Raw genomic sequence first — 27,723 nt, 5'->3', positions numbered from 1 at the left:
GCAGAGCCAAGAACCTTTGCTCCCCAAAGAAAGAGGAAGCAATGTCCCCATAGAGCCCTCTTAGACTATAGGCTCAACATTCCCTTACCTGTTCCCATGGGGTTGATGCATCCTGGACTGGTTTGGCTACTCAGGTCCTGTGTGTGTGTATGTGTGTGTGTGGTGTATGTGTATGTGTGTGTGTGTGTGTGTGTGTGTGTGTGTGTGTGTGTGTGTAGATTTGGTGTCTTTACATCCAAGAAGCAGGTCTTCAGGGAAGAGGGATAGCAACTGGTGGATGGTGGTGTCACAGAGGGTTGACAAGCATCTTCATGATGCTTAATTGGTCTTGGTCCAGTTGGCTTATTTCTCTAGATATTCAGCAAATATGCAAGCGTGCCCTCAGGATGGGGCCAGGAATGTAGCTCTGTTGGTAGAGCACTTGCCTAAATGAGTGAAGATCTGGGTGCCTAGAATATCAGGCACGGGGGGGGGGGGTCGTGTTGTACACCTAGAATCCCAGCACTCTAGAAGAGTTCAGAAGGACGAGTTCAAGGTCATCCTGGGTGAGTGTGAGGACAGCCTGGCCGACAAGGGTAAAGTCCTGAGCAACAAGTGACTAGTAAAAGCAAGTCAAAAGTATGTGAGAGGTGTCCCTGGTGAAGTTTCAAATAAATAAAGGCTGACAGATTGGAGGAACCAGGGAACCCTCTGATGGGGCTCTCATTTGCACCCAACACCTCTGTGAAAAACCTTCTCAGAATGTTCTACATGCGTTTAATGGCATGAATCACACAGATTTCAATATAGTCCTGACAGTCAAGCCAGTATCTCCAGTCCACACAGCTTCAGCCATTCTGTGCTGTCAAAGCAACTGTGGGGTTTACTTCTCAGAACAGCCCTAGGTTAGAAGGGAGGGCACAGCCTGCATCTGTAAGTGACTGCTAGAGACTGGTGTGTGTGTAATGGGGCTCCAGCCCCTTCAGGACCCGAGTTTCATCTCCCGAATTCAACTGGAAGAAAACCTTGGCATAGTAGTGTTGCATCCCTGTGATTCCAGTCCTGGCAGAGGTCGCTAGCTTCAGACCATCCCGCTTCAGGTTCAGTGGCTGGACTTGAAAAACAAGGTAGACTGTGATATACCAATGACAGGTGAGGGTGGCCTTTTCTCTGTCTCTGCCTGATTGACTCTGCCTTTTTCTTTCTCTGTCTTTCTGTTTCTCCACCTCTGTCTCTTTCTGTGTCTGTCTGATGTGCATGTGGGGACACACACACACATACATATACACACACACACACATACACACACACACACATACACACACACACACACACACACACACAGGCACTACACTGAAGGAAGTGGGAGGGGAGATTGGAATTAGTCCCTAGTCTCTGCTTTCGTGAAAGAGAAGCCCATCAGGAGCCAGGCAAAGGCAAGGGAAGCCAAGGTCACCTCCTGGAAGGGTTAGGTTAAGGAGGTGAGTTGGCCAGCAGAACAGGGCTGTCCGTGGTGCTGACCGACTGAAGGCTGGTTCAGTGGAACTATATCGACATCTAGTGGCTACATGGGGGAACTTCTGCTCTTCACCTTTCAGAGCCAGGCAGCAAGGTGAGGCCACCTCCACCTCCCTAGGAACAGCTAAGGTCATGCTTCACACCCCCCTTCCCTCCCCCCACCTTCTGTGATAACTCATTAATTGCTCCAGCGACATCAGCACCCTGTTCCGGGACATGGGAAAGGGCAAGGAAAGAAACAATGCTTCTATCCCCAGCTTAGGTTTCTAGTGTAAGAGAGATGGTAAAATAAAAATAACAGAAATATATGCTAGAGGGAAAAGACCTGTAGAGAGAAACAGAGCCGTGAGGATGAGGGGCCAGGTGTGGCAGAGAGCAGACATGTGGTTCTGGTTCTGTGTCTTTTACTGGGACGTGTGTAGGGGGAAGCAGAGTTCACGGAAGGCCCAGACGAGGAGGGCTTCCTGTAGGCTCAAGGAATTATTTGTCCCCACTTTCCCTCTTGCTATAGGAATGCCGAAACCACAGGCTCATAGACCCATGCCATGATGTCTGGTTTGGCATCAATGTTGGGGATGTGGACTATCTGAGCTATGTCCGTAGCCCATAGAAGTAAATCTTTAAATTGATTTATTCAGAGAGACTGCAGTCTGAGAAGAGAGTAGGTACATAGATCTCTGGAGATGGAGATCTGGCTTCCATCTCATCCCTAGCAGGAAGACTGTACAGGCAGAGGAAGCAAAGCCAGCCAGGTCATTCCATTTAGTCTTTGGCTCTGCTCTTCCTTCCTCTTTGTTGCTCTCTGTGTGTAGTGGGCAGGTTCCCCTATACTAAGGACACTGAGCCTCAAATTCCTCCTGAACTAGCTGTTTGAATGGCATCTAGATTGAGGATTAACTCAGAATGAACAAATCAGTAGCAGTGTGTGTGTGTGTGTGTGTGTGTGTGTGTGTGTGTGTGTATACATTCCTCCCACAGAATGAAGGCCCCATGTACTTGTCTGTGGTCTGTAGACCTCACAGTATAGAATATGAAATGCTGACCTTAGATCACTGTGTGATCCCTTTTCTTGTTTTGCAGGGTTCAACTCCCTTGTTGGGGGAGTGATGGGTTTCTCCATCCTTCTAAGTGCAGAAGTGTTCAAACACAACGCAGCAGTCTGGTACCTGGACGGCAGCATTGGTGTCCTGATTGGTCTCACCATCTTTGCCTACGGGGTCAAGTATGACTCTGTTTTTATCTTGGATCACCCAGGGTGCAGAGATGCTCTGAAAACCCCTTTCCTCTCAACCTGTCTCCAGTTGGGAAATGAAACCAGTGGCTCATGTCTTACTCCTTTATGTCCCAGGAACATAAGTGATCTATTTGCATTTCTTGGGGAGATGTGAACAAACGTGTCTTCACCCCTGTAGGGCACTAAAGATGGACCATAGTAAGGCGCTCACCCATGTCCAGCATAGTGCATGGTATTGGGCTTATTTACAGGATGGGTGGAGGGCTATATACAGGAGTGTAGTTGGCTTTCTGTTGATGTGATAGACAGTAGAACTAAAATCAACTTGGGGAGGAAAGGGTTTATTTCATCAGTGAGGGTGCTCAAGGACAGGAACTCAAAGCTGGAACTTGGAGGCAGGAACTGAAGCAGAGGCCATGGAGGGATGCTGCTTACTGACTTGCTCCCCGGGGTTTGCTCAGCCTGCTTTCTTATCCATCCAAAAACCACCTTTCAAGGATGGATGGCATGCCTACAGTGGGCTGAGCCATCCCAAATTAATCATAAATCTAGAAATGACTCCCACATACTTACCTACAGGTTAATATGATGGAGACCTTTTTTCAACCCACTTTCCCTCTTCTCAGAGGACCCTAGTTTGTGCTGAGTTGACAAAACAAAACATCGACCAAATAACTTGCTCAGGGGGTGACCCACATATAGCCTCCTCATCAAAATGCCCGACCCTACTGTAGATGATGACTTCCTGCTATAGATGATGACTTCCTGCTGTAGATGATGACTTCCTGCTATAGATGATGACTTCCTGCTGTAGATGATGACTNTGATGACTTCCTGCTATAGATGATGACTTCCTGCTGTAGATGATGACTTCCTGCTATAGATGATGACTTCCTGCTGTAGATGATGACTTCCTGCTGCAGATGATGACTTCCTGCTATAGATGACTCCCTGCTGTAGATGAAGACTTCCTGCTGTAGATGATGACTCCCTGACTTCCTGCTGTAGATGATGACTTCCTGTTATAGATGATGACTCCCTGCTGTAGATGATGACTTCCTGACTCCCTGCTATAGATGACTTCCTGCTGTAGATGATGACTTCCTGCTGCAGATGACTTCCTGCTATAGATGACTCCCTGTTGTAGATGATGACTTCCTGCTGTAGATGATGACTCCCTGACTTCCTGCTGTAGATGATGACTTCCTGTTATAGATGATGACTCACTGCTGTAGATGATGACTTCCTGACTCCCTGCTATAGATGACTTCCTGCTGTAGATGATGACTTCCTGCTGCAGATGATGACTTCCTGCTATAGATGACTCCCTGCTGCAGATGATGACTTCCTGCTATAGATGACTCCCTGCTGCAGATGATGACTTCCTGTTGTAGATGATGACTTCCTCATCATCTACAGATGCTGTATCTATAGGATAGTTGGTGGTCAGTCTCCCACACTCTGTGTACTCTAGCAGTTCCTGAGACCATGGGACCTGCTGAGGCAGAATTAGCTGCAGCTGGTCAGGAGGTGTGGGTAGTGTAGTGTGTGGCTGGCAACTCAGGGGAGAGTCTGATGGCCCATCCCTACCCCATCCTCCTTAGAGGGAATGCCAACAGACCAGCTCTGGGGGGACGCTGATGGGTTGCTGGAGCTGCCTTGACTAAGAAGGTGGGGGTTGTTATGCTTAGAGGTCACATTACACAGCACTGGCCTTTTTTGAGAGATAGGAAAAGACTGTGCATAGGCACAGCCTTCCATGTGGGATGATCTTCTAGAAGTGAAGCTGGGCCTCTGGGAGGAGACCTAGGGCTTTTATACTCCAGACACTCATTTCCTTCTTCCTTCTCCTTTTTATCCAGTGAATAGCCCTTGCCCTTCCTCTCTACTGTGGGCTCAAAGTCCTCCTCCTCCTCCCCCTCCTCTTCTTCTTCCTCTTCCTCCTCCTCCTCTTCTTCTTCCTCTTCCTCTTCCTCCTCCTCCTCTTTTTCTTCTTCCTCCTCCTCTTCTTCTTCCTCTTCTTCCTCTTCTTCCTCTTCTTCTCTTCTCTTCCCCTTCCTCTTTTTCTCTTCCTCTTCCTCCTCCTCTTCTTCCTCTTCTTCCTTCTCTTCTTCCCTTCTTCCCCTTCCTCCTCCTCCTCTTCTTCCTCTTCTTCTTCCTCCTCCTCCTCTTTTCTTCTTCTTCTTCTTCTTCTTCTTCTTCTTCTTCTTCTTCTTCTTCTTCTTCTTCTTCTTCTTCTTCTTCTTCCTCTTCCTCTTCGTCTTCCTTTACTTCCTCCTCCTCCTCCTCCACCTTCTCTTCTTCTTCTTCTTCTTCTTCTTCTTCTTCTTCTTCTTCTTCTTCTTCTTCTTCTTCTTCTTCTTNTTCTTCTTCTTCTTCTTCTTCTTCTTCTTCTTCTTCTTCTTCTTCTTCTTCTTCTTCTTCTTCTTCTTCTTCTTCTTCTTCTTCTTCTTCTTCTTCATACTAAGACAATATGTTAGGTAGCCCAGGATGGCCTCAATCTCCCTATATAGTCAAGGCTGACCTTGAACCTCTGGTCCTCCTGCCTTCATCTGCAGAGTGCTATAACGAGGGTCGTCATGATGCCCAGGTGTGTGTCACCTGAGCATCCTCCCTGTCACCTGATGCCTATATGTACATCTGGGAATCAGAGGAGGCCCAGGCTGAGGCAGCACTAGACCCTACAAAAGGGACTACTCCTGGGGCCTGTGAGATGGCTCCATAGGTAATGGTGCTTGTGGCTAAACCTGATGATCCAGGGTTAATTCTCAGGACCCATATGGTTGAAGGTAGAAGAGAACTGACCTCCAACACACGCACACACACACACACACCAAATAAATAAAATGGGAAATGGCCCTACTCCATGCAAAGGGCCACCCTGGAGTGAGAGCAAAGACCCCTTGGCATGGGGTTCACTCACTCTTCTTACTAAGGAGATAGCACCCTGATAGGAGCACCATTCCCGTGCTTTTAGAAGTTAAGTGCTTCCTGGCTTCCACTAGGTGGCGCCCGCAAACTCAGAGACAGTTACAAGTGTTGGCAAGGACTGTGAGCCACAGATATATTTGCTGGGAATGCACACAGTGGTGCTGCCTTGCAAAAGAACTTAGCAGTTTCCTAGTGTTAAGCATGTAGTTACTACTTGGCCCAGTGATTTCCCTCTGTGGTATGTAACTCTAAAATAATGAAACAAAAAACAAACAAACATGCAGCTAGACATAAATGTCAAACCTTCTATATGAACCCTCATAGCAGCTCTGTTCATATATGTACATGAGTAGAGCCCCACCCCCTGCCCACCATTGGCTGATAAAGGGATAGATATGGTATATCCATTTAGTGAACAATTATGCAGCTATCCAAATAAATGAAATGTTGATATACCCTACAATGTGAATGGATTTCTAATGAATATGTCCTTATTCAAAAGGCTATATGCATTTCTATATAAAATATCCAGGATACACTCAGAGTATCCTGGTGTGGAATAAAAATGGGAGTGTCTATTAGCATGCATAGAGGATGATAAAAATATTCTGGAATTAAGGCAGTGTGGATGACCACACAGCTTCATGTACATACAGGAAGCCATTGAGATGTAAGCTTTTTCAAGGGACAGCGGTATGGTATGTGGACAGAAGTAGTCATGGCTAGGACTTGGGAGTAGCTCAGATGGGAAAGTAGTTATTTGAGTTTGATCCCTGTAACCCACATTAAAAAAGAAACCAATCCAGGTGTAGTGGTGCATACGTATAATTTCAAGGCTGGAGAGGCAGAGACAAGAAGCCCCCTGGGGTATGCTGGCCAGTCAGTTTTGGTAAACGGAATTTGGTATGGCCAGTCAGCCTAGCCTATTCAGTGAGTTCCTGGTATAAGCAAGAGACCCTGCCTTGGAAAATCAAGGTGGACAACACCCAAGGAACGATGGGCACAGTTATCTGGCTTCCACAGTGTCCCCCCACACATACATACACGTGTCCCCACCCTCCCACCCAACCGCCTGCATCTGCAAACAAGAAAGTACACACGAACACACATACACATATAGCTCAGTTTCCCCAAAGCTCTCCTGGTGCTGAGGTGAGCCTTTCTCTCTCTGTTTCCACAGACTCCTCATCGACATGGTGCCCAGAGTGAGACAGACGCGTCATTATGAAATGTTTGAGTGAAGGCAGCAGGAAGGGCGGCAGGGACTGCCAGCCCCGGTGAAGAGCGTCACTTGACAAGAGGTTTCCACGCAGGCAGATGGTGCCAACATTCAACTGCACATCCAGTTTCATTTGGGGAAGTTTTTGTTCATAGAGTCTGTCATCACGGGCTGGGGTCTGCCAGAGGCTGGACCTGCCCTACATCCTTACCCAGTCGCCCACCATCAAACACGTTAGGATGACGTTGCCCGTGGGAGGGGCCACCATGCTTCCCAACCTTGAGCCGGAAGTGACATTTTTCTATTTCCTGGAGTCAAACAGTTCTTGGAGGCAGGCTAGGGTCTCTGCTTGACAGGAAGCCTGTGGTGCACACCGTCAGTGAAAACCAGATAGTAATTGACGGGGTCACCTCCGCCTGACACGTGGCCGAGTCACCTCTAGAGTCACACTCTCCTAGCAGATGTCGTCATCGGTACAGCACTTCCTAACTCCTACCAACACGTTTCCTACACTTTTACTAATCCCAACACTAAACCGGTTCATTCAGAAGGAGACCATTCTATTTTTTAAAGTGTTTAGTGACTTGAGCTTTGCATGGACAAGCTACGTAAGCACACAACCCTTTCCTTCACGTCTAGAACCTACACATCTGTAAAAACCCAGGAGCCATTTTTGAGAGATGTGAACCTCTATACATTTATTTGTAATAAATAATTATAATCATCACCCCGAATCTGCATATCTCTATATGCTGGTCACAGTACCTCAGCCTGTGAGACATGGGCTGCTCCTTCAGAAGGAACAAGATGTCCTCAGTTTATGTAACATTAGATATGTGCTGTAGACATGCCCTCATTCCACCATGTTCTGTAGCTCTCACAGTACTGCCCACACGGGCAGCTATGTCAGGCCAATAAAGACCTTTACCATTTGTACGGTATGGGGAGGTTGTATTTGAGAGCTGGTAGTGTGTATGCCAACATGTAGGGAGTACACGTTGTGGGCAGGCTCTCTCTCTCTCTCTCTCTGTACTCTGTTTCCTTTGTGTGTTCACAAGTGGAGTTTGTTTGTTTATTTATTTATGAATGAAACAGTCCCTCACCCAAACTAGAGCTTGCTGGTTCAGCTAGCCCGTGAGTCTTGGGAATCTGTTTATCTTGTTTTCCCAGTATTGGGGTTTCAGCTGCATACCATCATAGGTGGTTTTCCTGTGGGTGCTGTGGAGCTGACATCAGGTCTTCCTTTTTGTACAGCAAGTATTCTGCTCAATGAGTCATTGCCCCATCTCCAGCAGGTAGGACTTCTGTTGTGGCTGAAGGTAGACAAGGCAGGGGTTGCTGGCGCCTAGTGACAGTGACAGCAACACTTTGGTCTGATGATGTGGGGTCTGTAGTCTCCAGAGGGAGGCCAGGTTCACTGCAGTTGACCACACAGTCACTGGGTGCTGCTGGAGACACAGGGGTAGATATTGTCTGAGCAGAGGGGTGGCCAAACAGCAGGTTTTACTGAGGTTTTGAGGTTTTGATGGCTCAGTTCACTCAGTACTTCCAAAGGAAAAGGCACAGGCTGAACACCCTGAATCCTCAAATCTAAAACCCTGTAGAAATGTACACCAACACGATGACACAAACAGAAAGGCTCACACCTGGTCTTATGTGACAGGTTGCAATGAAAACAGAGGCTCATTAAAAATATGGTATGTAATGGTCTTTAGGCCACAGATATGGTGTACATAGGAAATATAAATGAGTTTCCCATTCAGTTTGGGTTCCATCCCAAAGCTAACTCAAGGTGACAAGTGCTCCAAAATCCAGAAAGTTACAGTATCTAAAACACTGTGTGCGTGTGAACATGTGCTTGTATGTATGTATGTATGTATGTATGAATGTGTATTTGTGTGTGTGCATGTGTATGCATGTATATGTGTGAATGTGTATTTGTGTGTACTTGTATGTGTGTGTACGATCTTATGAGTATCTTACTCCCTGGGGACAGAATCTCTCTCTGAACCTGGAGCTAGGCTGGAGGTCAGAAAGCCCCAGAGATCCTCCTGGCTCTGCCTCCCACAGTTTTGGGGTTAGAGGCACATGAGGTCATCCCCTGCTTGGAACTGAACTCAGATGCTCATGCTTGCCAGACAAGTGCTCCTGGCTGCTGAGCCACCCCCCAAGCTCTCTGAAATATTTCTGACCCAAGAACTTTGGTCCAATTGACTTTCCAGATGACCCTAAGGGGCCTCACATGTTGCCCAGGGAACGCAGGTTCCATGAATTTGCCTGCACCCTTCCTTGTATTCAACAGACTCGGGGTTCAGAGAGTTGAGCCTCAGATGGTTGTGAACCCCACAGTGCCTCTTTTTTGTGGGAATTCCCTGGGGGTCCCCTAATCTCAGAGAGCCCTTGATCCTTCTGCCACTGCCAGAGTATGTGGCTGTAGGTCTGCACTACCATGTCAATTTACATGGTACTGGGGATCAACCCCAGGGCTTCGTGCCTAGCCAGTCCCCTGCTGATGGATCCCTGGGAGGTTCCCACTGCCCACTGTCCCTTGGTTCCAGGCTGTTTCCTTTCTTTCTAGAGAAGGGAACGATGCTCAGCTTTTTACTATTCCACTTGGATGGGAATGTAAATGCATGGTGCAGCCAGAAACATCTCTGAAGAAAGAAAAGTCCAGTTCATTTCCTAATTCAGTTCTCTTCAGTGTGAATGGAAGCTGGAAAGAATACTTTTAGTTTAGCACCAATGAGGGTACATAGTGGGGGTAGCTCTTTCACTATCCATGTGTGTGTATTTGTGTATACATGTATGTATGTGTGTATGTGTTTGCACACACACACACAAGGAGGCCAGTGGTCAATTTCAGGGGCCATTCCTCAGGATACTCTCCACGTTGTTCCAGAGTCTCTAATTAGCCTAGAACTTGATTTGGCTGGGCAGGCTGAGTTGTGAGCCCTAAGGATCCACCTGTCTTCCCATCTCCAGGGCTGGGATTACAAGTGCGTGCCACACGTGGGTGTTTCACATGGGTTCTGGGGATCAAGCAAGCTCTGGTCCTTGTGTGTGCGCCTGGCATGCATGCCAGCCATGTTGGCTCTAACCGAGAACTGGGGTTTCACAAAAGTGCCACCACACCTGCCGTCTTCAAAAGTGGATTCTGAGGGTTGGAGCCAGGTTCTCATACATGCATAGCGAGCACCTTCTGAACTCAGATCTTATCTCCCCGGACCCCACCCACCCACTGCTTGAACATAACCTTTGCAACTGAGTGTTTTGGTACCATGAAATGTAGCATTAAGCCACACCTCCCCCAAATCACTAGCACCTGTCACACAAGAAAAGTTTATTGAAAAATAAAGTTCTCCCTAGTTTCTCTACAACACAGGAAAACAAAGTAGTGTCCTTTTTGCCTTGTACAGTAAATTCGGGGACAGCGACACCTCATTTGCAGGATCCTGTGACTTAACCCTAGAAGTGACAGTAGAAAACAAGTGAACCAGGATCCATTTGAAGACACAGATGTGAACGGCCATGAGCTTAACAGCAAGGTTGTGACAGGAACTACAGTGGAAGGGACATCACCATGTCCTTTGGCATTGTGGTTACACTATTCTCTTTAATACATGGGCTGAGCTCTAAGCAAAAATAAATCTGCTTCCCATATCTGCTACGTTCTGGCTTCTGTGGGAGCTGTAGACTGTGTTCACACCCCTAGCCTGCTACCTAGCAATGCTCCTTGTGTATCTCCTACCCATGCTGGCTTCCACAGGCAACTACCCCCCCACCCCAGCGTGTGCTCCAGCTGTGGCGGGTGGAGAGGGAGAGAGAGAGGGAGAGGGAGAGGGAGAGAGAGTATGTGTGCGTGTGTGATTAGGACAGCCTTAAGTGCCACAAAATCTGGGGAAGAGTGAAACTCGGAGAAAGGTAAATTCGATACTTTCATCCCATGAACTGTCAAGTCATTGATCGGCTGAGACGTGAGAGGAATCAGAAAAGCAAACTGGACTTCGGAAATTTCGCCTCTCCATTCCATACCGGCAACTCACAGCCCACAGTTACTCTATCAGGATAGAGGCTAAAGCCACACAAAACTAACAGCAAACTGGTATTTAAGTGACCATGGGGTCCAGTTCTGAAAGAAGTCAAAATCCCAGCCACAGGGTCTCACATGGCTCCTCTGGGGGTAGTGGTAGGAGATTTTTTGGGCCAGTCACAGGATTAATCTTGGGTAGGATGGGAATGTGGCAGAGGTGTAACCAGCCTGCTGGGAGCCACCCTGTCCAGCAGGGGGCAGCAAAGGGGTTTCCTGGGGGCTGTAGATTCAGTTGCTCCCTCTTTCCGTTGAACAAATTGAAGATTCTATTATTGCATTATAGCGGAGTAAAAATTAAACTCTAATTCACGGAGTGAAACTTGTGAGAGAACTTTTAATTTTGAGCTCAAAAAGTCCCTCAAAGAAACCCCTGGAATGTTCCAGAACATATTGGTGGTTCAATTTCAGGTAATAAATTTAGCCTTGTTTCACTGAGTGCTGAAGACTGGCAAATTTCCCAATTATTCAGTGCATTCGAGAAGAACACTAGAATTCCAGCGAGCAGGGTAGGCACAGCGCTTAAACAATTGAGACAGTTAATTCCTATAGCATCTGATCGACTCAGCAAGGTTTCTCTGTGACCGTCATGTCCGAATCAACAGATAGGGGGTGAGCGCAGCTCTTTATTTCTCAAGTTTTATGATATACTACTAATATCAATATTGAACATTCACCAGGCTTACTATGAGCCAGGCACTGTGCTAAACACTGAATCCCCACAGGACCCTAAGTGCTAGGACAGCTAGAGTAATTCTTATATTCTGTATCCAAGACTATACAGCTAATTTGGTCTTTTGCTATATGTAAAGAAAAAAAAAAACCCAAACCGAAAAAACTTCTCACTTTCTGTTGAAGGCAACATGGATGAGAGGAACCCATTTCCAGCTCCAGGCTGCTGGCTTCCTGAAGGACTACAAACCTATTCCTGCCATCCGTCTAACTCTAACAGAGACACACTCTGCAGCCACACAGACAGAGGGGAAGAGAAGAAAGAGAAATTAAAAGAGTTTTAAATAAATAAAAGAGTCCAGGCTTGGAATCGTGACACAGCAGAGCCTGTCGTTAACAAAATACTTGGTCTTTCCTTTTCAGTCAAAAATTTGGGGAGAGGGTGGTGGTGCCTAATTACATACAATCTAGGTAAACCACCCTGGTCCGATCTAAAGGATACACACTCATCCATGAGCAACACATAGTTTCAGTGCAACCCAACTCACTAGTAGGTACCGCAACTTCACGCCCACATTCATCCGCTAAGGACGAGAAAAAGTCAACATCTCGCCTCCACCAGGCTAACTAGCTGAAGTATTTGGGGGCTCCTTCTTCTACAGAGATAGACTGGGGGCTGGTTTTCTGCCTCAGCAACATGTCAGCTAGGGTGATGGAGCGTGAGACCCCTCACTACCTTGGTCACCATCAGATTCAGAGATAGGGTCTGGTCCTGAGGGTACTAAAGGATTCTTGGCACCCTTGGCCCTATTCTGGGGGTGCATGTGTATACACCACACACGGAACATACACAAAATGCACAGGTATACACGTATACACACTATATATACAGTCTTGTGTGCCCGTATACACTGGGACATGTGCGTGCACACACTGTGGACAAATGTAGTTATTCAAGGCTGGAACAATCTGCTATCAGCCTTCGACAGCACCCAGCTTTCAAAATCCAACCCCAAAGAGAAACAAAAACACATGTCCCAGCCAAAGAACAGACAGATATTTCCAAACACTCACCTAAAACAAACGATTCATCTTAGAGACAAAATAAACCTCTCTACAGTGCTTCCATTTGTATAAGAACACACACAGAAACGCACAAGGCATGGCCCCTCTCAGGAGTTCTTAACTCTGAAAACGCTTTCACCTTCTGAAGCAACCTGTTCTCTCTTTTAATAAATTAGATAAAACTTTCCCCCTATTTTAAGAGCCTACCATCACGAAGGGGAAAACAACTCTAAAGGTCAGGTGACCTGTGTCTACTGTGCAGAACACACGAGTCCTGACTTCAGAGTCCTCTCCTGGCGGAAGGTTCAATTACACACAGCCCTCGGTTGCCAATGCTTTGTAAGTGCTGGCTCCGCCAGGGCTGTGGGTGCCTTCTTTGCTGTCTTCCACACCTGACAGGTACAATGCCCATACACAGGTCAGGTCAGTTTTCCCTTGATGGCCACTTGGCCATCCATATCTTGCTAACTCTGAGGAGGCCTGGGAGCGGGCGTCCATTCAGGGACATCTCACCTATTGCTAATTCTCTTAATAACTAGACTAGGCTTGGTTAGTCCCAAGAGCAGGAACCCACCAGAGGAAGTGAGCTTACTTTATTTCTGCCTAAAATAGGGAACGGGATTTATAACGTGGGAGAAAGAGCTCTTCTGGGTTGTGTGAGCCAGGGTTTTGAACTGGAGCAGAGGAATAGGAATGCGGAGGGACCCTGACCTCAAGGCCTGGAAGCATCTGCAGGTGGAGACAAAGTTGCCTTCCTGCCTGTTTATTGTTATCTGCAACATGGGGATTATTGTCCGGCTTGGCACCCCCTGCCGGTTGAATGTCAGCACTGTCACCCACAGCCTTCAGGTCTGGAAACTTAGGCAGATTCCCACAACTCTGGGGTGCAGCCCCGAGGCCCACTCTAAGGGAAAAGTCCTTTCCCAAGAGACTGCACAGCTCTCTCCCCTCCTGTAGCAGGAAACCTTTGCAAAGCTTAATAAAGATGCTTCATAGCTAGGCTTTTGAACTTCTGCCTTCCTGGCGGCTGAACCTGGGCAGAGGTGATTCCGGGCAGGCCTTGAGGGACCCCTGTCAGTGCTTAGGGCCAGTACCTGCCCTGACATCACCTCTTCACTTCATTCTCTGGAACTAGAATCTCAGGCTCCTGAGGTGTCTGTCTGTCTTAGGGCCAACAGGGGTGTGGTCGGGGAGGCGCTAGAGGTGTGATTGGTATGATGTATGCACCCAGGTAGAGATCAAGAGGACAAATGATTTCCCAGACCTAAAAGTTCCATGCGCCATCTCCCTAGCCCTTAGTCACCACAAGCAGATCCTCCTTTCTGTTGCTTCTGGAAGGCTCAGCCAGTCACAGGCTGCTGTTCAGCTAGGCAGAAGCTCCTCCTGGCCACAGGGAGGCGCTGGGCAGCAGCAGCCGACCAGGAAGTCTACTCTACCAGCTGGGGCTGGGTGGACAATGCTAACAGCAAGAGGTAGAAGAGGATTGATTGGTTCATTCGCCAGCATGGAGAGAAGTGTGGGAGGTGTCTCCAGAGACTCACGCGTATACAGAGCACAGGAGCAGTACTTCAGCAGGGATGGACTCACAGAAGGGCTCCAGGGTGTGAAAGGTGGGGATTCAGGCATACTGCCTAGGCCAACCTGCTGTCAGGCCCTCACAGGGGCTGCTCAAACTCCATAGAACAATAGTGCTTCAAGTAAAAGCCAGCCCCAGGCTCTCACCCTTTGTAGGCCACACCCACTGGGGGTGTGGCCGGGATAATCCCTAGCATTCATCCTGAACTGTCCTTTCCTCCCCAGAAACCATCAAGTTCTAAGCGTCAGTTGCCTGGACTGCAGCAATATCAGACATCGATGGGGGCAAGGCACAAAGCCTCGTGCTACTAACTCTTAGGACTGGCGGCATTCTTACCCAAATCTTAGCTGTTTTGAGGTTAGAGATGCCTTCTCCAAGTTCAAGGACAGCTCCTGGAGCCTACGATGGGGTATGGGGAATGAGGGGGGACGGGGACGGGGTGGGGCTGAGTTTACCACAGCAGCAAACAAGAATTACATAATCCCATAATCCCATGGTGTTTCTTCAACAAAGGTAAATTCTAACCAGAAATTAGGACCAAGCTATGTAGGGGGAGGGGGAGGAAGGGACACACACACACACAGGAAAGCAGCCTCTCTCATCTGCAGCCCAGCCTGTCTTTGGACTTGGTGGGGCCCTCTCAGGACACCACAGGCATTTATTTCCCCACCAAGGTTATGTGCCTTTTAGCTGCCATCTGCCAAGCACACCTGGGATCCACCAGTTCTGGCAATGCTGTGACAGTGGCTGGCTGTGTTTTCAAGGCCACCCCCCCCCCACACACACACACAATTTTCTGAGACAGGGTCTCTTGTAGCCTAGACTTGGGGACAAAGGCTTTGCTTTTGTTATGTAGCCAAGGAGAATGTTTGGTCCTCCTGCCTCTGTTTCTTACCTGCTTTTATGTGGTGCTGGGGATGGAACCCAGGACTTCATTTATGCTACGCAAGCATTCTACAAACTGAGCTACATCCCCCTGCTTATAGACATCTCTTTTCTCTGCTGCCACCTGTTACCAGGAGTGAAGCCCCACAGCGGCCCCTCAAGCAGGCCACAGCCCCTCTGCACCCTGCTTGGCGCTGCAGAACAAGAAGGGCCCGAAGGTGGGCGATTAACAGTGAGGAACAAAAGGAAACTGTTCAACCCCTCTCCTCCCTCCCGAGCCCGCCCCCATCCTCCCAAATAAATAAATTAATTGGTTTAGGATTGTCCCCAAAGTCCTTCCCAATTGGCTCAATTCTGTTTTGTTTTCAGTTTGAATGAGTCTCTGGACTTTTATCCCTTCTTTTAAAAAAAAAAAAAAAAATCCTGGGAGCAACTGCCTGGATCCTTTCCCTACAGTCGATCTCCCAGACAGAGAGGACATTCGTTACACTGGGGAGAACCCAGGTTCCTGTTCTAACCTCTGTTCTCTTGTGGTTTTGGTGTAAACTGGGATGCACTGGCTGTGGCTGGAGCGGTACTAAATTCAAGCCCTGGACCAAAGATCTCAGGCTCTGGTCAGAGTCCCTGAATGTCTTTGTGCCCCTTGGCCCTGCCCAGTGGAGCCACGTCTTTCCCGTCTGAGTTAATTCAGGGCGGCGATGCTATAGGCAGTCTTTGCAGAGGGCCACTTGGCCCTTGATGAAGTCCCGGCAGGGGCAGATCCGCTGGTGTGTGGGGTGGGCTCCGGCACAACTGAAGAGCAGGAGATCCCCTTGGAACACACAGTGCTTGCTCTTGGGGTAGAAGGAGGGCACCAGGATGTCCTTGTACAGTTCTGAGCTTTGGCAGGTCACCTTATACCTAAGAGGAAGAGAAAGGTACTTGTGTGAGGTGGAGGTGCCAGGGCAGGCCCTGTCCAACTGCTGGATCACCTGCTCTGAGTGTGGGAGCGTATCTCATTGTCCTACTTCAGAGATGACATCACCCATGTGACTCTGAAATTCTCTGCATGTAGGGATCTTGACTATGTGGAGAAAAAGCATGCTGCCAAACGTGCGCAAGAAAAGCCGAGGACAGCCTGCATACGCGAGTGGGGAATGGGACTCAGTGCAACTGCTGAGAAGCAGTGGAGAAATGTGTACCCCATGGTGAGAGCCGTACTGGAGGAGGCAGGTCATGGAGCAGGGACATGGTGTGTGTGAAAGCCAAAATGGAAGCTGCAGAGCTGGTTCAGCCAGAAGCCACGTCAAACAAAAAAAGCCACTATGTTGGCATGCACGTGTGACCCCAGTGCTGGGGAACTGGAGAGAAGCAGATCCCTGGGATTTGATGGCTAGCCTATCCCACTTGGAGAGTCTCAGGAAAACTGGAGACCCTGTCCCACGAAGTAAGCCTTCACACACACATGCATATTAGTTCACCTACACAAACATGTACACACACACACACACACACACACACCACACAGGGCTATACACTGATGTGCAGATGATGGCCATTTCCAAGGACCAAGATCAGCAAAGCAACTGTTACCGACACCTATTTAGATGTGTACTTCATACTTACCGGGAAATAGAGGCTCACACTTATAAACCTATTGAGTCAGGGTCAAGCCTGGCTACATAGTGAGTTCTAGGCCAGTCTGTGGCACAGAGTGAGATACCAACTAAAAGCAAAGCAAACATCGAAGAAGAGGTGGCATGGCGGTTTGTGCCAGTCGTATCAGCATTTGGGAAGTGGTGGCAGGAGGGTCATGAGTTCATGGTTAGCATCAGCTACTTAGTGAGTTCAAGGCCAGCCTGGGCTACAGGAAACCTGTCTTAAACTGGAAGACAAGGGAGAGAAGAAAGGAGGAGAGGAGAAAGATAAAGATGATAATAAAGAGAAGTGGGAGAGGAGAAAACAGAAGCAAGAATAGAAGAAGAGGAAAAGAAGAAGAAGAAGAAGAAGAAGAAGAAGAGGAGGAGGAGGAGGAGGAGGAGGAGGAGGAGGAAGAACTATCTATGTTTTGAAGACTTTTGTCCCCAGAGATACTGGCCTTTTTGCTTGTTCAGTTCACGGTGTGTGAGAGTGTGTGTGTGTCCTCAGGAAAGTTGTCCAGCATGTTCTTTTGAGATAGGGTTTGTCACTGGCCAGGAGCTTGCCCATACAGCTAGGCTGGCTGGCTGGCGAGCACTCTGGGTCTTCCTGGCTCTGCCTCCCAGCCCTGGGACTGCATTCTTAGGCTGCCATGCCCAGCTTTGACACTTGGGATCTGGAGGTCAAGCTCAGCTCCCCGAGTGACTGGCAAGCATAAATGAGAGACCCACTAAGCTCCCTCTCCAGCCCTGTTTTTTTTTTTTTTTTTTTTTTTTTTTGGCAAGGTCTTGTAGCCCAGGCTAGCCTCAAACTTGGAAAAGATAACCTTGATTCCACTGCTTCTGCCTCCTCAGTGCTGGAATTATATGTGGTTGATACACCCCTCCAATTAGTACCCAGTCTATCTGCCCAGAACAAGAAAGGCCCATGGGCTAATGAAAACCAGTTGCTCCTGACTTTCCAACATAGTCTAGAGGGTGCCAGGCAGAACTCTGTTCAAATTTGGGCTTTGTCTCGTAGGAGCTGTGTGACTCTGGACAATCACTGAATGTCTCTTGTAACACAGGAATATAAACCTACATGTAAGGCTCCCTGTTACTGGGGCAGGATGGAGGGTCACTTAGTGCCATGGTTCATAGTGGCTATCAATTGTCACCTAGGAGACAAACCTCAGGGCATGTGTGTGGAAGGAAGACCCAGCCTAAGTACATAATGCTCCACTCCACGGTCTCGTGTTCTGGGTGGAGTAAAAAGGAAACAGCCAGCTTCCCCCCCCCCCCCGTCTCTCTTGGCTCCCAGACTGTGAGTGCAGTGTGAGCATCTGCCTGATGCTCTGGCGGCCATGCTTGGCCTCCAGGAAGGACTGCACCTCCAAACCAAGAGCCATCACACTCTGTCTTTGTGATGCTCTTGTCAGGACTCTGCCACAGCAAAGAAGTAATTTAGTGCATGGTCTAATTCTGCAGACGAGAAAATGGCACTAACAGGCAACGGGCCCCAGACCCATGTGATACAGGGTGCCGCAGTGGACACCTCTAATCCCAGCCTCCTGCTTTGAGACGGGAGGCGGCCACAGGGAGGTCCCTGAAAGCTCAGAGGCCAGCAGTGGAGAGAACAGAGAGGCTGCTTCAGACAAGATGGAAGGGGAAGAACACTGGCAGTTGTACTTCCATCTCCATGTGCATGTCACTGTACATGCAAACCGACACTTACATATGTTACATCTCTCTCTCTCTCTCTCTCTCTCTCTCTCTCTCTCTCTCTCTCTCACACACACACACACACACACACACACACACACACACACACACACACACACATCACACAAGCCCAGGTCACACACATGTCATATGTGTGCATGTGTAAAACATGAGATCTCTGGGGTGCAACCTGGCTGTCCTTCCTACATTGTTTCCTGAAGCTGGGAGAGCAAATCTGAGTGCCTTTCAACCCCCGTCTAAGACAGGCCCCAGCAGCCAGGCAGCCCCGCCCCCAGGGCCCCCCCCCCCACCGCCTCCCCACCAGCACACTTACTTCAGCAGGTCCTTTTCCTTGTTGAGGTGTTGAAAGAAGGACGGCTCACAGATAAGCTGGCTCTCCTGGCACACCTGCTTGCAGGACTGCCCGGGCTCAGCCAGCTTCACCTGCAGGGCGCTGAGGGGTGGCCACATCACTTGGCCATGGCAGAAGTCCTAGAACGACAGTGAAGCCATCGTCAGCTAGGGGACCAAGGACAGAATGAAGCAGCGTCAGCCTAGCAACCAACTATGGGAGGCACCATGCTGGGGAAGACTGATAAACAGGACACATCCCTGGGACAGGCTGTGACCTCTCTAACACCAGCTTCTGGCTGAGGACATGCCTCAGTGGGAAGGATGCGTTTCCAGTGTGTACGAAGCTCTGGGTTCTGTGCCCTGCACTGGATCCAGCTATGGAGACTCCCAGCACTTGGGAGGCAGAGTATCATCTTTAGCTACAAAATGAGTTTGAGGCCAGCCTGGACTAGCAAAAAATCACACACACGTGTGTGTGGACACACGTTCACACATTCATGCACACCCTCACTCCCCGTGAGGACCATTTTCAGACTCATTACCACCAGCTTTGACCCCTGCTCTTAGATTCTCCAACCATTATACGTAGTTCATGCCTGCACTAATCCATGGGTAGCATAGTCCTGTGGGTCTGGATGCTGTTGCTAAGGGCAACAGCATGACTGTGCAGATTTACTTTCTTGAATGGAACTGCTGTCTGAACTAATGGGCCCTGTTCTCTGTGCGTAGAGAGCTCGTACTTGACAGCTGCCCATCCATCAGGATGGCTGTCATAGATAAGAACCAGCAGTTGGGAGACATGCAGGCATTTGGAAAATCTTATAGTGTGTTCTTGCTGGTTAAGGCAAGCACCCTTACATAAGTCCTCAGGAGCAAATGGGTACCTTCCACAGCTGATAGAAACTGTAATGAAGAGAGCTCCAATTCATCACCCATGAAGGGTCCTAGGTGGCAAGGCAGCAGGAGAGGTATAGCAGTGATTATACTCCTCTCTCTGCTGTGACAAAGTAGCTGACGGAGGCAACTTAAGGGAGGCTGGGCTTGTAGTGGCTCAGCCTGATAGTACGGTCCCCATGGTGGGCAGGGCAGCTGACTGCTTTGTGCTCGTGGTCAAGGGGTGTGGTAAAGGTAAAGAATGCTTTTACTCAGCTTGCCTTCTCCCTCTCCTCTTATCCAGCTCATGGACTAGTGCCACCAACATTCTGAATGGCTCTTCCATTCAACACCGTCACCAACACACCCGGAGGGGTGTTTCCATGGTGACTGCAGTTCCTGATTAGAGTAATCGTCACAACAGGCAATCTACAAGACCATCTAGATCAGACTGCAAAGGAGCCAGAAGGCAAATGAGAATTCTTCTGCTTCTTGAATTTGCTGAAGCCCAACCCTGGTGCCTTTAATATCCCTAAGGGCCCATGTGTTGAAAGCTTTGTCTCCAATGAGGCATTCTGGGAGATGCTGGGACCTTTGGGACTTAGGGGCTTAGAGTCTTCAGGACATTAGGAGCTTGGCTTTGATGGGATGTAGGAGACACTTCCTGTTTCTTCCTAGCCATGCACTAACCAGTTTGTTTTTGTTTGTCATTATTGTTGTTTAGATTTACCTCTGTGTGTGTGTGTGTGTGCGCGCGCGCGCGTGCTCGAGCCTATGGGGTCCAGAAGAGGGCACTAGATTCACTGGAATTGTAGGCAATTATAAGCTGTCTGGTGTGGAGCTTAGAAATTGGACTTGGATCTTCTGTAAGAACAAGTGCTCTTAGCCACCAGGTCTTCTCTGAGTACCCTGAGATGTTTTGCTTTGAATCATGTCCAGCCATGATGTAGGGCTTCCCCACAAACCCACAGCAGTGGGGCCTGCCTACTCATGGATAGAAACCTTAAACGGAGCTGAAAGACAGCATTCCTAGTCCGATTTCGCCATCTCGGGCATGCGCTATGGCTGCGGGGAGCAGGCCAGCATCTTACATCAGGCTGGGAAGATGGAAAGGCCAGAAGGCTCCAAGTTCAGACTCTTGTCTTTTACAGCTTCTCCCTCCTCTGACAGTCCCTGCTTGTATCTTTGTACCTGGTGAGTTTTCAGAACAAAAGTTTCCTTTCTCATTCATTCTTACCTTTCTACAAAGTTAAATTGGAAGTCAGAAAAACAGATGGGCCAGGTCTGAAGCCTGACCCCATGAACACTGGCTCTGGGCACAGGCCCTGTCCCATGTGGCTCCCTACACAGTGTGCAACGGCAGAATGGAGGAAGGAGCTCAGCAGAGAGATGGCAGGGCAGGCGCTCACTGACTTCCTCTAGGCTCCTTGGAGTGTTGCTTCCCGCAGAACTGCTTTTGGACAAGGCACAGGAGGCAAGGGAGAAGCTGGCTTCCTGGATGAACACTTGCCCTACAGCTATGCTGGAACAGGGCAGGAGTCCAAGCAAGGTTCAGATAGAGGGTGTTGTCCTTGGGGCTGCACAGTGGAGCTGATGTGACAGCAGCTGTCTTTCCCAGGTCCCTCCAATACGCATGCCTAGCTCAAGTCTGCACAAAACGGAAAGGGTGCACAGGTACCCTGTCCCTGTCATCAAGATGGCCTGGCATTCTCTCAGGTAGCTATCTGTTCTAGGGGCCAAAAGGTTGAGAAATAATAAAAATAGCATCAAAGTCTTAAAGCTTACAGAATCATCTAGACAGCTTGAAGGATCAGAGGGAGCCCAAGTTGTCACAGAAAGCATGGGGGGGGGGGGCTGATCCCCAGCAGGGGGCTTCAAAGCTCCCTCCATCTGACCTATATAGGAAATGGGGACAGTGCCACCTGCCCTTCATTCCTGTGTAGTTCTGAGAGGTAAAGGGGAAGGGACTGGTAAGGACGGCGAGGGTAATGGCGCTGTGTGTTGCAACGGAGCTGAGTCACTGGATCACATCCACAGCCCACCTATGACAGCACCTAATGGCTGAGCACCTTCAAGGGCACAATGGGAATGGCAGGGCTGGGCATCAGCCTCCCCTCACCCACAGGCACCGGGGCCAGTGGGTCATCAGGAGGCTACCGGGACATCTTCACTTTCGTTCACCACAGTCTAGGCTACCAGCAATGCAAGCTCCCTCACGGTCTCATGCTGACCACTCCTTCACTTATTCATTTAGGAATTCATTCATTCCACAGACCCTTGCTAAGAGATGGGAAGTGTGTGTGTCCACTGACAACTTTACAAATGGCCATTACAGCCTCATTCAGGGCATCAGGAACAGGAACACGAAGGGCTGTACCTGGCCTTAGAGGTTTGGCGCATGGTCAGTAGTGAAGGCTGGCACTTCAGCAAACCAGACACCTATGCTCATGGTGAAAGATACCATGGAGACAAGTAGGCCAGACAAGTCTGGCTATACAGGGAGAGGGCAGGGTGGTGGCGGCTGCAATCAGAGAAGCCTCCCAGAAGACACGGATTTCTGGGCTGAGTTCTCTAGGCTGCACAAGAGTTAGTGGCTTACACTACCGCACATTCTGTAGCTAATTGGTGCTCAGTAAAGAGCTATATTGAATGGGATGGCATGATTTCGGCGTCCTGGAGGCTTTGATGGAGTAAAGTAGAAAAAGAGGCTATTCCAGCCCAATGAGGCATCTCTGCAGCCAGAAGGAGGGATAAACAGCCATTGCCAATCTGGTTAACAAGCTCACTTGGGGCCTCGCCATCTGTATTCCTTCCTCACCTTCTTTCTGCCATTGGTGCACGTTTCTCAGTGTGTTTGGCTATTCCAAAATTGTCACGCAGTGACTACAAGTCAAGAATGTACCAACAGAGTTGACAGTCAAAGCAAAGTCTGTGTCTCTGCTCTACCCCCACCCTCAGGTCCCTACTTGTGAACATGTATGTGCAGGGCCGAGGCCAATGTCTGCTGCTTTGCATGTGACCAAACACTCTTACCAACCACACTTCAGGGCTGGGCTGAGGTGGTTCAGAGCCTGTCAAGCATGTATATTCTAGCACTGCATGAGGTTACACACCTGAAATCCCAGCATCTGTGAAAATACAGGAGGGTCAGGAGTCCAAGGTCACCCTTGTCCACATAGCAAGTTCAAGGCCAGCCTGGGATACATGACATGCTGTTTCTAACCAAACAGCCACCTGACTGACCACCCTGTATTTAAACAAAAATTTTAAAGATGTAGTTTTATTTCCTGTACATTTAGCTGTATGTGTGTGGGCACATGTGCCACAGTATACATGTGGAGGCTGAGGACAATGTGTGGAAGTTTGTTCTCTCCTTCCACCGGCTGGGTCTTGGGGATCAAGACCCCTAGAATTCCCCCTAAAACAGGGAATGAGCACAACTGATCTTCCACTGCCGGGGATTTTGACTTTGGTGAACTCCCACCATCTGGAGTCAGTCCTCCTTTGGAGAGGTCATTTTAAATACGGCAAGCCACAGCAGTGCAGGGCAGAAGGAGAGAGGGAGAAGAGCAAGCAGCTAGCTTCCCCCCCCCNATCCAGGCTTCAACTAAGCACAGCTCTAAGAGCCAGAGGAATCTGCACTGACTTAGCTAACACATGGGGGACTTTAATGGGGGGGGGGGGGGGGATAAAGTCCAAATTTTAAAAAAAAAAGGCTTTTTTTTTTTTTTTTTTTTTTTTTTGTTTTTTTTTCCCCCCCCCCCCCGGGTACAGTGGACCCTGAAACCTGGGGTGATCTTAAAGGGAGGGAGGGAGGGAGGGAGGGAGGGAGGGAGAGAGAAAGAATGAATGTTTGTGTGTGTGTGTGTGTATGTTGTAAGGGAGCAATCTTGAAAGAGATCTGGGATAAAAGTGCCCATGTTCCGTGCAGCCCACATGGAGGACTCTGGAAGCTGAACCCCACTCATGAGAACTTGTGGCTCCTGGTGTGGAGATGGTCTCCTCCAAGCCACAGGTTTCCCCTCCTGCCAAGAGTACCCTCTCTCTGCCCTCACGGGTCTCTGAAGATACTGGGCAAACTGTAAAAATATAATGAATGCTCCAAGCACTAGGATCTGGGGCCTGCAGGTACTAGGAGACCTGATCTGATCCAAAGGGATCTTGGATCCTATCATGCATCCATGGGACATTTGGGTCTGATAGAGTTCCTGAGAGGAACCAAAAGTAACCCCATTACTGCTAATTTATGAGGAATTTGGAGGATGTCTTATAAGAAATGCCCAGAGATGGTTACAGATCCTTATAAGCACATGGATGTGAATTCCATCATCAGAACCCATCTGAAAAAGTACATGCTTGCACTAGCACTGGGGGAGCAAGCTCTGGAGCACCTGCATCTGAGATCCTGTCAGTGCTGATGCGGCTTTACACCAAACCTGCAGCCAATCATCACTATGCGCCCCAGGACTGTGTGTGTCGGTTCTCACTCTGCAGCTACTCCTGGCACATCTTGGGCCTTACCGTGTGTACTGAGATAGTATACAGTCCCCTTGCCCCATGACAGGTAATATTGTCAACTTGGCAGGATCTAGACTCACCTAGAAGACAAAGCTCTGGGCATGTCTGTGAGCAAGTTTCTAGAGTAGGTGAATCAAAGTAAACATGTCTACCCTAAATGTGTGCATCACCATCCCACGGGCTGGGGTCTGAATAGAGAGGAGAAGGTGGGCTGAGCTCCACCGTTCACCTCACTCTGCATCCTGACTGTCGAGGGATGGTGGCCAGATGCTCCATGCTTCTGCTGCCGTGCCTACCCACTCCACTGTGACAAACCACACTCTTGCATAGTGAGCTGGAGTGACCCCTTCCTTCAGTCAGTTGCTCCTGTCAGCAGCATACCCTGCATCGGTGTAGGCTGATAAAAAAGGAGCAGCAGCAGATGCCTGCAGCTGTGCACAGCACCAAACCACACACAGCGGCCTAGCCTTCCAGGGTGTGCAACCATGCATAGCACCAAACCACACACACACAGTGGCGTGGCCTAGCCTTCCAGGGTGTGCAACTGTGCATAGCACCAAATCACACACACAGCGGCCTAGCCTTCCAGGGTATGTATACAGTTATGATGACGTTTAAGTAGACATGACAAGGGGTTAATAACTAAAAGTAAAGCACACCTTTAGAGCAGTCCCCTGCAATAAACATGATGAGAATACAGTTTCTGCCTCCTGCAAAAAAGATTTCCTGGAACTGGACTGATATTTTCCACTCAGTACTCTGGGGTCCTGACTGATACGGGAAACCAAACCCTTGGAAAGGGAACCCAAGGATGTGTTGGATGGTAGTCTGCATGTGCACACTGGCAAGGACTGGACCAGAGTTACGACACAACTGTCCTTCCTGTGCCCTGTTTAGACCGAGGGAGATAAAATGCCGGGCTCCCAACGTGTGTAGTTATATTACAGTATACCGCAGGAGAGCCTGTGTGTTAAGAGTGTTGACTAGACTAATCCTCCTAAGATCTATGTCAGGCCTTATTCTCAGTACTTTCTGGGTACTGGCTCATCCAATGCTCACAGGAGCACTGAGAAGGAAACCCCATCATCCTTACTTACTAAGAAACAGAGTGCAAGAGTAAGAAATGCTCAAACTCATGGAACTGGCAGCTGGATCCCGGTGGCTGGGCTGTGGAGCTCACTCGGTTGCTCAAGTGTCTGCTGGGCAAGTGTGAGGACCCGAGTTCAAGGGAAAGGCCGGACTTGTTGCCCAGCCCTTGTCATTCCAGCACTGGGTTGTGGACACAGGGCAGGTCCCTGGGGCTCACTGGACATCCAGCCTAGCCTACGTGGTGAGTTACAGGCCAATGAGAAACCCTATCTCAAAGAAAAGGGCTACTGGAAGCTAAAGAATGACCCCTGGGGTAGTCCCTTGTCTCCTATGTGTATGTGTGCACCTGTATACATAAGTGTGCATCCACACTCACATGCACACTTACAAACATGTGCACGAGCACTTGCACACACACATGCAAGTCAACTCACTTATTTCTTTTTACCTGCCTCATTCCTCCCAACAGCCCAGCTGACCAGACTGGTTACCCCAAAGCCCAGGCCCTAGAGCCCCAGCTTCTCTGAAGCACCAGCCTCCTTTGACACGCCTGTGGGCTGACAGTCTAGATTTATGTTTCTCCCGTACCGTTTCTATTTTCAGCTCTGCAGCTCGTATCCCCATTTTGCAGAGAGCCCTTGATCACCCTTAAATATTCCATTTTTGCCCTATAAAAAGAACCCTGTATTTTTGGGCTGGGCAAGAAGTTCAGATTTCCCTACCCACAGGGGTTCTGGTTTTGTCTATTTCTGGGTCTGTGTTCCTTTTGAAGCCCAAGGAATTCAAACACCATAAAGGACCACAGTGACGGTTGTCCCCTTCACCTCTGAGGTGACAGTTGTCCCCTTCACCTCTGAGGCATACGCCTGAGTTTCATAGAAGGTTTCATCTGAAAGTGGGCCTGGTTTGAAAAGCACTCCAGAGTCCTAATGTGTTTGGAGTCGCTGCATTTATACCCTTAAAGAAACACTTTGAAAATGTAGATTTGATTCCTGCATTTGAGTGTACGTGTGAGTATTCATGGGTGTATGGGTACATTAACATAAGGTGCATTCCCCAGGCTCTGCCCATCTTGTTTCCTGAGATAGTCTCTCACTGGCCTGGAGCTTACCAACGAGGCTAGGATGGTGAATCCCAGGGCTTTCCCTGTCCCTAGCATTGAGAGGACCAGTGTGTATTTTCATGCCTAGCTTTTCAAATGTGATTCTAAGAATCAAGCTGAGATCCCTACACTTGCAAGGCAAGCACTTCACTGACTGAGGGGCTATCTTTCCAGACCCTAATCTTTGCTTTTTTTGGGGGGTGTGGTGTGGTGTGGTGTGGTGTGAGAAACGAAGGCAGGACTGAGAGCTACTGTCTTTCACCCTTCTTGGTCCTCAAGATGCCTTGGTCTGCTCACGGTACAATCCAGTGCTTGGGAAGGAGGCCATCTTGACCACTCAAATGTCAGTGTCCATATGACCTTTCACTGCCCCCGAGAACACACTCCAAGGGAAGACTGGCTCCCTTGGGTGACCATGACAGTGCAACATTTAACAATGACGAGTTGTCATGGAGCCACGTGAAGTTTTCCAAAGCAGGCAACTAACCAGAGAAGTGCCACCAAGTGAGGGCTGGGGACAGAAGTGGGACACAGCAGACACACACACGCACACGCACACACATGCTTTGGAAGGCCTTACCTGTTTTTCAATGAAAGCGTTGATTCTCTGCAGCATGCCTTCACATGTGAACTCATATGGCATATACGGCTCAATCTGCAGAAACAACAGCGCACTGTGAAAGGGGACATGGGACACGAGGTACTTACTAGTTCTCACACAGAAGCGTTAAAACTGCAGACCTGGAACTGGACAGACTGGGCTCAGGCCCCATTGTGCTCCTCTCTAGACTCTGAACAAACTCCCTTCCCCGATGTCTTAGGTATCTGATGTGTAAACGAGTTGCAAGACGAAGCTGGGTTAAGTCCTTAACTGTTCTCTGTTAAGCTGTGGCAAAGGCACATAGTAGGGCTTCAAAAGGGTGGACATTACCACTTGCTAGCAGGCGGACCATGTGGGGTAAAGCTTATGGCTGTGGATCACCAGCACCCCAGGGCCGGGCAGAGTACAGGGATTTAGCAAACATCAGATGAATGAAGACATGGTCGCTGCTCTGAGGGAAGCATAGAGAGAGAAGGGCTGGTCTGTAGTAGTGGGTGAGGTGGGAATGTATCCAAAGAACTCATGTTACAAACCAAAGGGATGAAGTACCAAGACCATGGAGCTCAGCTAGAGGCCTTGGGAGGGCTAAACTTCTTTTACTCTGAGAAAATGTCTTATATAGTCTAAGCTGGTAGCCTTGCTATATAGGTGAGGGTGACCTTGAACTTCTGATCCTCCCGTCTCCACCTCCTGGATGCTAGAA

General features: G+C 49.0%; 2 protein-coding genes across 9 annotated transcripts in view; one reads left to right on the top strand and one right to left on the bottom strand.

Moving 5' to 3' along the window:
* The window catches only part of Tmem163 (transmembrane protein 163), a 175,066-nt gene extending 167,249 nt beyond the window's left edge, over window positions 1-7,817 (top strand). Inside the window, exons 7-8 of the mRNA XM_021172523.2 lie at window positions 2,578-2,719; window positions 6,843-7,817. Coding sequence (XP_021028182.1) covers window positions 2,578-2,719; window positions 6,843-6,903 — 203 coding nt within the window. The 3' untranslated portion in view covers window positions 6,904-7,817. The remainder of the gene's footprint in view (window positions 1-2,577; window positions 2,720-6,842) is intronic.
* Window positions 7,818-11,285: 3,468 nt separating this feature from the next.
* The window catches only part of Mgat5 (alpha-1,6-mannosylglycoprotein 6-beta-N-acetylglucosaminyltransferase), a 280,247-nt gene continuing 263,809 nt past the window's right edge, over window positions 11,286-27,723 (bottom strand). For all 8 annotated transcript variants that reach the window (XM_029476546.1, XM_021156480.2, XM_029476555.1 and 5 more), the window contains 3 exons: window positions 27,000-27,074; window positions 18,818-18,975; window positions 11,286-16,066 (listed from right to left, as the gene is read on the bottom strand). In XM_029476546.1, coding sequence (XP_029332406.1) covers window positions 15,868-16,066; window positions 18,818-18,975; window positions 27,000-27,074 — 432 coding nt within the window. In that variant the 3' untranslated portion in view covers window positions 11,286-15,867. The remainder of the gene's footprint in view (window positions 16,067-18,817; window positions 18,976-26,999; window positions 27,075-27,723) is intronic.

This window comes from Mus caroli, chromosome 1, assembly GCF_900094665.2.
Source record: "Mus caroli chromosome 1, CAROLI_EIJ_v1.1, whole genome shotgun sequence".
Classification (NCBI taxonomy): Eukaryota; Metazoa; Chordata; class Mammalia; order Rodentia; family Muridae; genus Mus; species Mus caroli.
Note: the sequence above shows the minus strand (reverse complement) of the source record. Positions and strands in the feature narration are given on the sequence as shown.